This window comes from Pan paniscus, chromosome 3, assembly GCF_029289425.2.
Source record: "Pan paniscus chromosome 3, NHGRI_mPanPan1-v2.0_pri, whole genome shotgun sequence".
In the NCBI taxonomy this organism is placed as follows: Eukaryota; Metazoa; Chordata; class Mammalia; order Primates; family Hominidae; genus Pan; species Pan paniscus.
This window is the reverse complement of record NC_073252.2, coordinates 96202326-96217575: the sequence shown is the minus strand read 5'-3', so window position 1 is coordinate 96217575 and position 15250 is coordinate 96202326. Positions and strand designations below refer to the sequence as shown.

At 34.0% G+C, this 15250-nt stretch overlaps 1 protein-coding gene across 4 annotated transcripts in view; it reads left to right on the top strand.

Annotated features, from left to right (window-relative positions):
• Window positions 1-15250, top strand: part of STPG2 (sperm tail PG-rich repeat containing 2) — a 718556-nt gene that overhangs the window by 1907 nt on the left and 701399 nt on the right. For all 4 annotated transcript variants that reach the window (XM_055111640.1, XM_055111641.1, XM_055111639.1 and 1 more), the window contains exons 2-4: window positions 7138-7250; window positions 8991-9149; window positions 13014-13178. In XM_055111640.1, coding sequence (XP_054967615.1) covers window positions 7138-7250; window positions 8991-9149; window positions 13014-13178 — 437 coding nt within the window. The remainder of the gene's footprint in view (window positions 1-7137; window positions 7251-8990; window positions 9150-13013; window positions 13179-15250) is intronic.

The following is a 15250-nucleotide window of genomic DNA, read 5'->3' as shown; positions in this document are numbered from 1 at the left end:
CGGGACAACTCAAAGTGGGGGCTTCCAGGCTATAGGTAAATTTAAACATTTTCTGGTTGACAATTGGTTGAGTCTATCTGAAGACTGGCATCAAAAGAAATGTTCAGGTTAAGATACAGGATTGTGGAGACCAAGTTTTGTTGTGCAGAGGAAACTCTCAGATAGCAGACTTCAGAGAGAGGGAGCAGGTTGTAAAATGCTTCTTATCAGACCTAAAAGAGTGCCTGGCTCTTAGTTGATTATCTCCTGGATCTGGAAAGGAAGGAAAACGAAGGGGAAAGGGTATTCTCTATAGAGTGTTGATTTTTCCCACAAGACACTTTGCAGGGCAATTTCAAGGTATAGCAAGGAAATATATTTTTAGGTAAAACATTTTGATTTTTTTTCCTTGTCTCATAATGTTATGCCAGAGTCAGATTGGAAAGTAAGCCACTATATATAGGATTAAATAAAATCCATCTGATAAGAATGTATAGTTTGTAGGGCGTGACTCCCTAGATCCCTTAGATAGGAATTTGGGCAAAATAAAAAAAAAATCAGAGCTTAGTCCTCATTTGACACATCTTTAAATGTTTATATACTGTACTTCCAATCCTTTGCTTGTTACTTTTCTCATGTGTACTTTCTCTTTTGCTATCCATATTCTGATTCTGATGACTCCCAGAAGGAAATCTTAAGAGATACAGGTGATTTATGTCTCTAAGGTGAGCTTTCTCCTAATCTTTCGGCTTTCAACACTGCCAATCACTTTTGTTTGTTTTTCTCTTCTTTTTAATTCTTTTTTTGTTGCTGTTGATGTCCTTGAGTCATAACCAGTTACTTTTTTGAACATCTCTACCTAGATGGTCTCCGGTATCTGAAGTTTTAAGTGTCTGAGCTCATAATTTTTTCCAGCAATACTGGTCCCTTTTAAAATTTTTTTCCAGCAATACTGGTCCCTTTTTAAAAATTCCCTATTATTCTATAATAAACTTTTTAAGTTTTGGAATTATTCTAGACTCTTTTCTCCTTGACTACTCCTGTTCATCATTAACACCTAATGATTCTATCTTCTCAGTGCCTGTTTGATTAGTTCCTCTTTTCCATTTAGCTGTCCTTGACTTAGTTCAAGCTCTCATTATTTCTATTTTGAATTAAACATATAAAATATTACTTGTTTTTCCTTATTTCAGTCTTCAATCCATCTTCTATCTTGTGGCAAGAGTGATCTTTCTAAGATATATTACATTATTTGTGAAAAAAAATCCTTTGTAATATCAAGGTTAACGTCTAAACTCCTTAATGTTGTTTATAATGTTCTTCATGTTCTGGGCCCTGACCTCATCTCCCACACCTCCACCTCCACCTGACCTACATTTCAGCAATTTCAACTTTACAGTTTTCCTAAGTTCATGCTCACTTACCTCTGTGCCTCTGTATCTGCTGATACATTTGTCCAGTACACTGTTTTCTTTCTTCACTTGGCTAATTTGTATTTATTCTTTGAGATTCAGCTAAAGTGAAGTTGTTCACTGACTACTCTTTCTCAGGTTTTTCTTCTCTGACTCCTTAATGACCTTTATAGCACTTTGATTCTATATTGTAATTAATGTTAACTTATCTGGCAGACCCACTAAAATGTGAGCTGCTTGAGGGCAATAACCACGATCTTTACTCCATTATTCCTAGTTTTTAGCTGAATACCATAACACATAAGTTCAAAAACAAACAGTAATCTTGAAATAAAATTAAAATATAATGAGCCACATATAGCATAATTTAAAACTCTTGTAACTTGTAACTTTGCTTAGAGAGAAGTAAGGAGCGTGTGGTAAAACCCTTTTACTGTTTTATAGGATAGTGTCTTGTTGATCTATGAGATAAAGTAGGAAATTCCATGCTGGGGAAATTTGAGCAGCTGCATCCTATACATTTTGTTTTAGCAATACTAAGAGAGAATATGCTGATAATCAATAGAAGGAACAGGTATCTCTTTAGTGATTTCTCTGCTGGATTCTCTGAAAGATAATTTAAAAGTAGCTACCATCTCTTTCCTAGGTACAAACTACCTCACCTACCTTTAGGACCAGTAACACGTTGGACTATGCAGAAGTGTACAATTATTTCAGCTAAGGGTCAGGTTCATTTTATGGAGTATGACGTGAGAAGAACAGATGTAGGGACTTTATATAACTTACTTGTTATTTTGAATTTCACAAGAGGAAAAGACCTTAGAGCCTTAGATACAGATACTCTTTATTTCCAACCGTTCTCTCCTAACTGCTGTTCTCCCACTGTCCCCTCACTGTAGCCTGCTTGGCCAGGCCAGTCCTTCAGGGTATTGTCTCTACATTTTCCCCAGGAAATTCTTTTTACCTTAATTGAAACTCGATTTCCTTGGCTGTAGGCCATTTGATCAGGGAGAATCTCTTCTACCCAGGAATTTCTACCTGAAGGGACAGGACTAAGCTGCTTTTCTTTCTGCTTTCATGAGGTAGGAGAGAGTGGATACTCAAATTCGAGATTAGTGAGAGCTATGCCTGAATTTCTTAAGATTACCTGAGAAGTAAACATCTCTTATTAAAGTAAATATTCCCCAGAGACAACCAGCCTAGTATAATGTGATAAAAACATACTCCTTTTACTAATGTGACTACTCCTGGCATTATCGTGCCAAGGAGTATTTCATTGCTTTTTGGCTTATTTATGTAATAAATATCAGCTGTATATCAGTTATATCTATTGGTTCTCTATTAGTTAGCTAAGCTGGGTGACATCATCTCCTAAAAATATTCTTTCCCAGATTTCTTTTTTGGTGGGGGAGTGGTTAGCTTTATCTGCCACAGAAGGATAAGCTGGCTATGGTCTCATACCTGTGCCTATGTGCTTATGCCAACAATGATAATTTTTTCTTATTTGCCTATCAGAATATAGCTGCATCAGGGAATGCAATCTATCTTTTTTAAAGTTTAGATAATAATATGTATGTGATTGCTGTATATGTTGTTGTCCTGAAGATGAGTACATATTTCAAAGATCTAATTACTGCTTATATGTGAAAAATGCCGTTTTCTTTGTTTTGTGGCTGTAGTTGTGACTATAGAATTGGTCCTTTAATCACATACTGCCCACCTTCTTTCTCAGCGTAGACTGACTTTTATTGCTTCATACCAGTTTGATTTATCTTCCTCTGTTGGTGCCTCAAACTCAATATATCCCGAACTGAACTCATTTCTTTCTTCTCAAATCTCCTCTTCTATACACTTAATTTCTTCTTTCTGTCAGTTTGATTTATAATTTGTAGTTAGCACTTCACTTGTCAATATATCCATATGTCCCATATCAAACTCTACCATCTCTAATTCCCCAGAACACTCTTCTAAATTTTATATTTTAATTATTGGCAGTGATTTTTGTAGCATAATTGTCTATTTGTCAGGCTTACCCACTACTTGAGGGCAGAGTTTTATCTTATTCATTATTGTACCCTCACTGCCTATCATACATGCATGTCTCCCATACATAATAAAACATTCACTATTACAGAATGGATGACTAGTTTAGAATATCATTTGTTAATTGGTCACCCTCACTGTAAACATTAGGCACACAGCTATGAATAAATAAACAGGTAAGTTCCTTCTCTCATGGAGTGTATCATTATAAACATTTAAATTTTTTGTAGTTTTACTTGTGCTCAATATTTCTCGTATACTTTTATTGACAAAAGATTCTATATAATTAATTTTGGAAAACTTCAATGAAGATTTTATGAGTACCAGCTTTCTTGATTCTCTTTATTGCCCAATTATTTCATATATATGTGTACTCTACCATTAATAATATTAATAATATGTTGAGTACATGGCTAGTGTATTTTTTTAACTTTTATATGAATTTCAGTACTCTGCAACTAATTTTACATTTGTTTAAGTTAGATTCATTTAGGGGCCCTGCTGTGTTCTGATGCCAACTACCTCAGAAGTAGCCTGGGTTTCACTTTCTTAGTTTTCATATTTATCTCAGATTACCTTAGTGTTCATATGAACCTAAACTTAAAACCCTTTTATTGTGAGATAGAATACTTACATAGAAAATCACATAAAATATAAATGTAGACCTTAAAAAGAAGATATTCAGTTAAAAAATAGATCTGCCATCAGTGGGAAGAGGAAAACAAAAACAAAAAGCAAAAGAAAACAGAAATAGAACTTTGCCAAAATTTTCTTTTTGGCCTTTTTTATTTCAATGTTTTCTTTCTGCCCTACAGTTAAACACTATCCTGATTATTATGGTAATAACTTCCTTGCTTTTCTTTATGAATTGTTAAATACCGTTGATGAAATGACCCCTTTGTCATTATGAAGTATATCTTTTATCCCTGTTATTCCTTGTTCTAAAGCCAGCTTTGTCTGATTTTAATATAGGCACTCCAGCTTTTTGGATTCATGGATGCATGTTATAACTTTTTCCATCCTTTTAATTTCTGTTTTTATGTCTTAAGAGAGTTTCTTATAGACAGCATAAAGTTTGGTCTTACTTTTTTATTCAATCTGACAATCTCCGCCTTTTAACTGAGGTGTTTAGAACTTTTATAGTTAATTTCACTATCAGTATCTTCGGGTTTTAATATGCTCTTTTGCTATTTGCTTTCCATTTATCTCATCTGTTCTTTTTCCTTTTTCCCTACTTTTGTTGCAGGAATAAAGGTTTTTAAAAAATAATTCTTTTTTTATGTCCACTATTGGCTTATTTGCTATACCTCTCTTGTTTTATTTTTAAGTGGTTGCCTAGGGTGTACAATATGTATTTCTAATTTATTGCAGTCTACCTTCAAATAACATTGTACCACTTCATATATAGTAAATAAGCCTCACAAAGTATGCTTCCATTTCTCCCAGCTCACCCTTTGTCCTATTGTGGTTGTACATTTTACTTCTACATCTGCTATAATGCCTCAATAAATTGAGACTATTTTTTGCTTTAAGCAATTGCAGACAGTCCTTTACTTATGATGATTCAACTTACATTTTTTTAAAATTTTGCACAATGGTGTGAAAGTAATATGCATTCAGTAGAAACCAAACTTCCAGTACCCACACAACCATTCTATTTTTCACTTTCAGTACAGTATTCAATAAATTACATAAGATATTCAACATTTTATTATAAAATAGTCTTTATGTTAGGTAATTTTCCCCAACGTTAGGCTAATGTAAGTGTTCTGAGCATGTTAAGCTAAACTAATCTATGCTATTATAGGTTACGTATATTACATGCAGTTTCAATTTACGATATTTTCAAATTACAATGATTTTATTGGGAAGTAACTCCATCACAAGTCAAGGAGCACCTTATTTTTTAAAGGGATTAAGAATTGAGAAAAAATGTATTTTATTAATCCACAAACATTTGTTATTAATTCCATCCAGTGTATTTTTCATTTTGTAAGTTTGATTTGGGTCTTTTTTATGTCTTCCCTTTATCTTCTCATCATGTTCATCTTTTCTCTACCTTGTTGAATATGTAAAGGATATTTATAATAGATTATATATAGTATTCTTGTCTGCTAATTCCGCCTTTTCATTTCTCAATCTGTTTCTTTTCATTGACTTTTCTCCTCTTTATGGGTCATATTTTCCTGAGTCTTGAAAGTACACTCTCTGGTAATTTGTATGATTCATTTTATATGTAGTTTGAGTGTGTATGTGTGTGTATTTATATATGTATTTGGAATGAAATCTGGTTCTTGTTCTCTGGCTATTTACCCTGAGTAAGTAGAATGTTTCATTGGTGTCCTGAATTTCTCAGCTCTACCAGACAACTGTTGCCTTTTCAAAATGAACCTTGGCTTACTTTTAAGGATTTCTGGTCTTGTGGTCTTTGTAACTTATTTGAAGGTCAGTCTGCCTTCTTTCCTCCCTTTCCCTTCCTTTTACCTTTCCCTCTCCTCTTCCCTTCTTCTCTGATTTGGGATAACCAGCTAAAACCATCAGTCACTAAATTAACACCTTGAATTTTAACATCATCCATGAAGTTTTTCCTGATCATCTCAATGTGGATGAGAACTTCTCTTCTTTCTGAATTTGCATGTGTCTTCCATTATGGCATTAGAGATGTTTTTCCTTTTTTAAAATTATTTCAATACTTTTCTCAATGCTTCAAGATATTACTTTTTTAGAGGTAAGATCTATATTTTGCTCACCTCTTTTATGTTGCAATACCTAACACAAATAAATAATTCTTGACATTGGTTGCATTTTAATACATGTGGGCCTCAAAAGAAACACATTATTTTATTTTAAATAGAGTATCTTTTATTATTAGTCCAGATTAGCAAGATTTTTTACTATATTGATTATCACCATACATTCTTACAGTAGCACACATTTTCCTTTAGTATACAAGATTTAGTGTAAAAGTTTTGAGTCTTCACTTGCATTCCTTTATTACCTGTTTGAATATAGCTGCTGCTCTATCCCATCTCTTCTTTGATATCCACATTGCTTAAACACTAATAATTTTTCCAATACAGATCTTGAATTTTTTAGTATCAGTTTTTCAGTAGAGTGTTCAAGTTTGTATAATCTTATGATTACTTGTTCCAAAGAAATTTGTGTCTTGTATTTGTAAACCTTTGTTTAGGGTCAGCCAAACAAGAAATATTTACTGATACAAACTATGTGCCTAGGCAAGGAGACATGACCAATTATCTGCTGTAAACCCACTTTAAATTATTTCCATCTAGGGTGTCTTTACAAGTTTATATATGATGTTTTCTGCAAATAATATATGCTATTTAAAAATATAAAACAATGGTCTTCTGAGGATGAAAATGTTTTATCAGCTAAATATAATTGCCATTTTCATCCCCACCAAAAGTGATTAGAAGATAAGAGTGCTTTATTTTCTTTAGTTTTTTTTTTGTTGTTGTTCAATAAGTCAAGTTCTTTAGGTTCTTATATTTAATATATTAATAAAAATTCTGATCTTATATCAGATTTTAAAAAATGTAATAACTTCTCTGACTAGACATTAGTTCTGAAAATAAAGTCTTAACAATTGAGGATACTCATGATTATATATATTTTGAGTGTTTTTCTCTGAAATCCTTGGACTCTTATCTTATCTGCTGGTCATATGATTTTATTTTTATAGGTAGTAATGCACCATTTCTTTCTTTGACTGCCAGAGAAAGTACTTTTACCATTGCCTCTAGCATTGAGAAAGCTGTTCCAGGTCCAGGACACTATAATGTTTCAGAAGCACAGGTAACTTTATAGTTACTATAATTGACTTAATAAAATCATGTTTTCTTCCCTGAATAGACCAAATGTCATTTGTTGTATTTTATTTTCTGCTCATATTGTCTCCTTTCACTTTCAATTTATATTTTATAATTTGAATAATAGAAAATAAATTTATTCAATGTTGGTTGCATGATTGGGTTGGATGTTTTTCATTATTCTACATATTCTATAAGACACAAAACATTGTTACATGCTATATGGTCCTTGAGAATGAGAGAATAGGACTCTTGAATGAATTATGGCCCATGGAAGTTGTGCAGATAGTAAAAATGCGTAGAAGAGGAATGGCATTAGAGTGAAAGAATTGGTTTTTGTGCCATGCTTTAAAGCTATAGCCATTGCCATTGTCTCATCTGTCTCCTGTTTCTGCACAGTCTCAAGAATCTGTGACCAGATTATCTTCAATGGTTCATTCATGTTTAGAAATAGTAGATATAACTCTGATATCTTCATAGTCATGAGTATCACCTTTTGCCATTTTCACATAAATTTTGCATTTATATGTATTGGCTCCTAGCTGATCCCAGCAGACCTTTAACTCACCTGTTGGAGGCTCAGATAAAGTCCTTGTTGAAGTGATCGATATAGATGCAGGTTGCAGTTTGATTTGTATGATCATAGAGCCTATGGTAATGGCTTTTAAATTATCAAAATTTGGAAAGTTCTCTTTTCACAGGATTTTACTTTTTGTTCAACTTGTTAGTGTTTTTGTAAAATAAATCATTAAAGTTATTTTTATACATCTATTCTTTAAACATAGAAATTCTGATCTTTTTAAAATAGTAATCAAGTAGTGAATTGCCTATTTAAAAATAAAATTTGACTCAGTTTTTAAAAGAAGGCCTCCTTGGTATATTTCTTAAAAGCTGAGTGAAGTTGAATAAGGTACCCGCTAGAGATAGGCTCTGTGAACGGTGACTGTGAACAACTGGACATGTGAAAAGGGCTATTTGTAGATCAATGACTTAAAATCTTAGCTGATCAATCAAATGCCAGCCACTGTTATCATAAATCATCTTTTTGAAATGATTGCACTGTAATTGTTTACAGGAATCTTTATGATGTAATTTCACCCAAATTAATTGGATATTAGTCAATTGATAATTTTCAGATTCTGGAGAATCCAAATAGGTAGCATGGAGAGCCCTGGAAGATTCCACTCAAATGTTTGCTCTGTAATAAACAATGTTTAAAATTAATCTGAACATAAAACCAAGCTGTTGCTAATAAGTCTTTATAATTTTTTCTGGAAATGACCAAAATGTTATTCATGAAAATAATTAACACTAAACAACCTTGGAAGGTTTGCTTTTTCCCTGCAATATGAATGCCAACTTTTTTTTTTTTTTTTTTTTTAGTTCATTTCAGGGGTAAAAATTTTTCTAAGGGCCTTTATTCTTGCTCTACAGCTTTAGGAATTCCCATCTCTGATTTCTGTTTTAAAAACAGTTTTCTTGCACTCTCTCAAAGTGCTCCAAGTACAGCAAATTTTAGTTTTGAGTTTCAAGTTAAAACTGACAACTATAATTGCTATCTTCTCTTACTATCCCCTTTTACTAGAACTATATCCTCAGTCAATAGTAAACTTTCTTAGCTTGCATTTTAAAAATATTTTCTGATAATGATTAATATTTATCAAGTAGAAATTAATTGTAAAGTGCTTCTTTTATATATCAGAAGGTTTTTTTCCCTCCATTTTAGTGTAACATAAAAGGAGGCCATAGTCTACAAAACCGGGAGAAACGTTTTAAGAAGTTTATTTCAGATAATCCAGGACCAGCAAGCTATGATCAGTTTTATCCTAGAACACAAGATATCATGAACAGAAAAGTATTAGAGACCAGAGAGCATCTTCAGTCAGTACGTTTATATTTTAAATTATACTTGTTAATGACATTTTTTAGTTAAAATAGTAAAGGTTTAATATTTTATGTGATATGAAGTACATTTAAAAAGCCTTCCTATAAAAATTAATTTATTAGTGTTTACATTTTAGTTATTTTATAAGTAAATAAACTTTAGTTTTTAACTGTATTCATATCTAACTTCATTTTTTGCTCCTAACAAATCTATAGTCACTTTCAATATCTGTGGTGAATAAAAAGTAAGGGAAATTTTACAAACTACCTGAGTGGTTTACCTATGTATAGAGGAAACTCTGTGTTAGTACTGTTAATAATATATTTCCTTCCTGGTGGCAAGGAAGGAAAAAATATAAATAATATAAGTTAAAAATATGATTCCTGAAATAAAAAAGCTTAAAATTTATATGGGAGGCAGACAAATAGGTAGCTGCTAATTCAAGACAAAATGTGACAGTTGCTAAATGAATGATCATGTAATGAAATGCCATAGGAATTTAAAGGTGGACTACTATATTATGTGAAGGCATAATTTATGGAAGATTTATAGAGGAGGTGGGTTTTGACATGGCATTGAAGAATAGAGTTGGAATCTGGATCCCAAACTGGAGTATTACATGAGTGAAAATAGAGAAGTGGGATTTTTATGGAAGGTAGTGAGAAGGTTATTTTAACTGAAATGAAGAATTTGTGCAGAATACTAGTATGTGGTATGTTTAGAAAGGTACATTGGGTGCTATATAATTAATAATTTTTACATCAAAGGCTACCTCTTTGAAATAAATGCTATTATTGAGCAGATTTGGTCACTGTTTGTTTAGAGTGGTTCCTTCTCTTGTCATAACTTTTTCATGTAGCTCATATTACATTTTAATCAGCTTTTTGCTTAGGAAGATATATTTTAAGGCTAAGTACTTTGTTGAATAATATCAGGGCAATGACAATGAGGTTAAATTTTGTAAGTATATTTAAATTGCAGATATTTCGTGTGTGGGGACAAAGTAAATGTTCATTTACTTAGGGAGTTTATCAAATATATTTTGAGTGACTGTGTGGCCATACATAATGCTAGATGTTGGTAATACATAGAAAAAATCATTGCTTCCTGAGATGTATAATTTTAACAGGAAAATAACGAATGAAATTCAGTATAATACTGTTAATGAAATGCTATCTTAGAGCCATAATACAGTGTTCACTAGTAGCTCAAAGTAGAGAGTCTTTGGAGGGAATGGGGGAAACAAATTGGACCTGATCTTGAAGAAGGATTCACCGAGTAGTTAAAAAGAATGGGAAAAAATAGTAGTTAAAAAGAATGGGAAAAAATATTTTTTCCCACTTTATGTGCAGAAAAAACCACATGAATAAAGACACTGAAGTGTTTGATAGTGTGATATATTCCAGGAAAGAACAAAGTTCTTTAGAATGGAGTACAGGAGCGAAGGGAGAGTTGTAGGAATAGAGACTGGAGGTAGGGGCTATATTTTGGAAAGTCGTTTTTTTTGTTTTTTGTTTTTTTTGTTTTGTTTTTTTTTTGAGACGGAGTCTCGCTCTGTCTCCCAGGCTGGAGTGCAGTGGCGCGATCTCGGCTCACTGCAAGCTCCACCTCCCGGGTTCACGCCATTCTCCTGCCTCAGCTTCCTGAGTAGCTGGGACTACAGGCACCCGCCACCATGCCCGGCTAACTTTTTGTATTTTTAGTAGAGACGGGGTTTCACCGTGTTAGCCAGGATGGTCTCGATCTCCTGACCTTGTGATCCACCCGCCTCGGCCTCCCAAACTGCTGGGATTACAGGTGTGAGCCACTGCGCCTGGCCTATTTTGGAAAGTTTTGACATCACACAAATTCTTTTTAAATATATGGAAAGGAGGGAAAGCCGTTCAATGGTTTCTTATTTTAATTTGGTAATTAATCCCATAGGTATTACTGAAACTACTTAATGGTTGTCTTTAATTTGATAAAAAATAAAATTCTGGCTGGGTGTGGTGGCTTATGCCTGTAATCCTAGCACTTTGGGAGGCCAGGGAAGTGGGGGCAGATCACTTGTGGCCAAGAGTTTGAGACTAGCCAGGCCAACATGGTGAAACCCCGTCTCTACTAAAAAAATACAAAAATTAGCTAGGCATGGTGGCACATGCCTGTAATCCCAGCTACTTGGGAGGCTGAGGCACGAGAATCACTTGAATCCGGGAGGCAGAGGTTGCAGTGAGCCAAGATCATGCCACTGTACTCCAGCCTGGGCAACACAGTGAGACTTTGTCCCCCGCCCTCCAAAAATTATATTAAAAAAGAAAAACGACTGGGCACGGTGGCTCGTGCCTGTTATCCCAGCAGTTTGGGAGGCTGAGGTGGGCGGATCACCTGACGTCAGGAGTTCAAGACCAGCTTGGCCAACATGGTGAAACCCCATCTCTACTAAAAATACAAAAAAATTAGCCAGGTGTGGTGGCATGTGCCTGTAATCCCAGCTACTTGGGAGACTGAGGCAGGAGAATCGCTGAACCCAGGAGGCAGAGGTTGCAGTGAGCGGAGATCATGCCACTGCACTCCAGCCTGGGCAACAAGAGCAAAAACTCTGTCTCAGAAAAAAAGAAAAAGAAAATTCTGCCAGTGATAGTACGTCTATAACATAATTCTACATGGGCATGTGAACATGCAACTATAGCATTAATTTATTCATGCAGAAACTTCAGGAATCAATATATTCTTAATAATTTCAGTGTCCCAGTAACTAAATGCTTTAAATGCCAGTACTTTTATTTGATATATTTTATATTAATATTTGTAATATATATTACACCTTCATGTTTTTATTTAAATTATAAAATATTTTCCATTAAACCAAATTTCGATAAAAGGATAATCACCCTAAAACTTCTGACTCTAACATTAATTTTCTGTTAACTTTTGTATAGCTTCTTTTGGTATTAAATTATATATGTATGTGACTTTATACATTTATATATAATTTCACATAACTTAGCTATATTCATAGTTCACTTTTATATTTTGCTATTTCCATTTAGCATTACATCATAGATATTTTCCTGCTATATAGCTTGCATACTTAGGACATTTATACAAGACTCAGGAAATGTGGAAACAAAAAGTCAGGAGCTGGGAAGGAATGAAGCCAGAAAGTATTACTGAAAAATACAAAGTTTGTTTTTGCATAGCAGATAGTATAATAGCATGATTGTTGATGTGAATAGGATTGCCTGTTTTTAGAATTAGTAATGATGGCTTTACTAAGCAAGATAAATAACTGACCCAAACGAGAAAGAATCCTTGCTTCTTATGATGACTTTAATAGTTATCTATTCTATTCTATTCTAAATTTAATAGAAATACATTCTCGGTTTAAAGGTGAAGCAACAGACTTGAATTCACTCCTTTAAATTACTTTTACAAAACATTTTTGGCCAGGCACAGTGGCTCATGCCTGTAATCCCAGCACTTTGGGAGGCCGAGGCTGGCAGATCATTTGAGGTCAGGAGTTCGAGACCAACCTGGCCAACATGGTAAAACCCTGTCTCTACTAAAAATACAAACATTAGCCAAGCATAGTGGTGCATGCCTGTAGTCCCAGCTACTTGGGAGGCTGAGGTCGAGGGGAGAATCACTTGAACCCAGGAGACAGAGGTTGCAGTGAGCCAAGATTGTACCACTGCACTCCAGCCTGGGTGACAGAGTGAGACCCTATCTCAAAAAAAACAATAACAAAACAAACATTTTTGTTTTATATCATGAAACTCATTAAATCAATATTTAATAGTTGCCTTTTAGTAACTTTTAATATTTGGTTCTTCATTCCCCTTCCTCTTGCCTTGGAATAAATAATATAAAATGTTTTCCTTGCAGAAAATTTCAAGATCACCTACACTTACCAGAAGTGTTGATGTTCCTTCAATTCCTTCTTGTGGAAAGTCATATGGTTATCATATTAATGATGATGGCAGTATTATAAAATGTTTTCCACCTGCTTGTGACAGTACACTTGGTCCAGCATACTACAAACCTCAATTTGTAAGTATAATGTATTTCATATTGACAATTGGAAAATTGTTTATGATTTACATATGGGTTTCTTTTTTTCCTGGCTTATTTCTCCAAGAAAAAAATGATTACCTGTTTTAGTTAATGGAACACTAATTGTGGTAACAAATAGACCCCCAAATTTTAGTGGTTTAATACAGTAGAATTATTTTTCCTCATTCACATGGACATTCTCGTTAAGTGACTTTCCTTCATGCTGAGATTCAGGGACACAGGATTATTCCAGTTGTGCTTCTGTCATCCTCTAGGGCCTTGTTGTCAAGTGTATCAAGCTGGCAGAAGAGGATGGGGAATTATGCTTGGAAGTTTTTGTAGGCCAGGCTTGGAGCTATAGCCAGTCACATGGCCATACTTAACTGCCAGGGAGAATGGGAAATATAGTCTGTGTATCTCAGAAGAAGAAGGAATGGGTGTAAATTATTAGGAGTCTCTGCCACAGTGTATAATCATAAATAATACATAGATATTATTTTTCTTAATTTGAAAAGGAAAAACATTTTATTTTTAAAAGAATTTGAATCTGAGAATGTAAACATCATTTATTCCAGAAATGATTATTAAAAAAAAGGAGCTTCTCTCTGACTGAAATATCAGTTACAATATAGCTAATTCATTTCATCCAGAGTTTAAATTTCAAACCTGACCAGAGTTGTCAAGATTTCACTGAGACAGTTGAAATGTATGTGTTATCCATGAATACAGACAATGAAGATAGATGGTATGTCTGATTTTACTCAATTATAAGACAGAAATACATAGTACTTCGAACCTATGGTATTTTTGTGCTTTAATGAGATGTAGAAGAAGTAATTCTAGTGAGGAAAATTCTAAAACTAAACTCTTAAGGAAAGGCTGAAGAGACACCTTGGGCAAAGAAAAGGCATTCTCAGTATTTATCTTGATCTTTATTCCCAGTATTCTATAGTTATTTGTTGGTATGTGACTCCATCTTTGGGCTTAGACATAAGCACCTTCAAAAACCATTTGGTTTGTGGCAGTAGCTACACTGGGAAGTTTTTGGGGTTTTAGATCCTTTGAACCATTAAAATCTTTTTTCTTAAAACATTTTAATTGTAACATATTTCAAACACATAGATACTGTGAAAATAGTAATGGATACCTATGTACCCATCACACAGATAAAACACAGGTTAAAATTTCGTCACATTGGAATGAGCTTTATTTTAAAAGAAATATGTTATTACGATGTTTGCCCCATTCTCCTGTCTTCATTCCTCTCCCTTTGCCACAATAAACATTAAACCTTCATTACATATTCATATATGAATAATAATATATATTGTTTTATGATTTTAAAAATTTAAATAAATATTATCTGGTGTATATGTTGCTTGGTTTTTTGCTTACTGTTATATTTTCCAGATTTAACCGTATGAGCATATTAGATCTAATTCATTCATTGTTCCCAGTTAGATGTTTCTTTTTAAAAAATAATTTAATATTTTGAAATAGTTTCAGACTTATAGAAAAACTTACAATAATAATAATCCTATCCTTCACTCAGATCCTGCAGGTGTTAACATTTTATCACATTTGTTGTATCATTTTTTCTCCCCTTATATTTATATTATTATTTTTATTAAATCATCTGGAAGTACATTTTGGACATGACGCCTCTTTACCCCTAAGTAGTTCAGTGTAAGTGTTCTAATAACAAGACATTAAACACTAGCTGAAGATGGCCAATTAGAATGGTCTGTGGCTCTCACTGAGAAGAATGAAAATGGCAAGTGAATTCACCTTCAACTAAGGTATCCAGGTTCTCTCATTGGGACTGACTAGGCGGTTGGTGCAACCCACAGAGAGTGAGGAAAAGCAGAGTGGGGTGATGATGGCCCACCTGGGAGCTGCATGGGGCAAGGGGAGCTCCCTTCCCTAGCCAAAGGAGGCAGTGAGTGATTGTGTTACCCTGTCCAGGAAACTACACTTTTCTCATGGATCTTTGCAACTCATGGACCAGGAGATCCCCTCGTGAGCCCACACCACCAGGGCCTTGGATCCCCAAGCACAGAGCTGTGCAG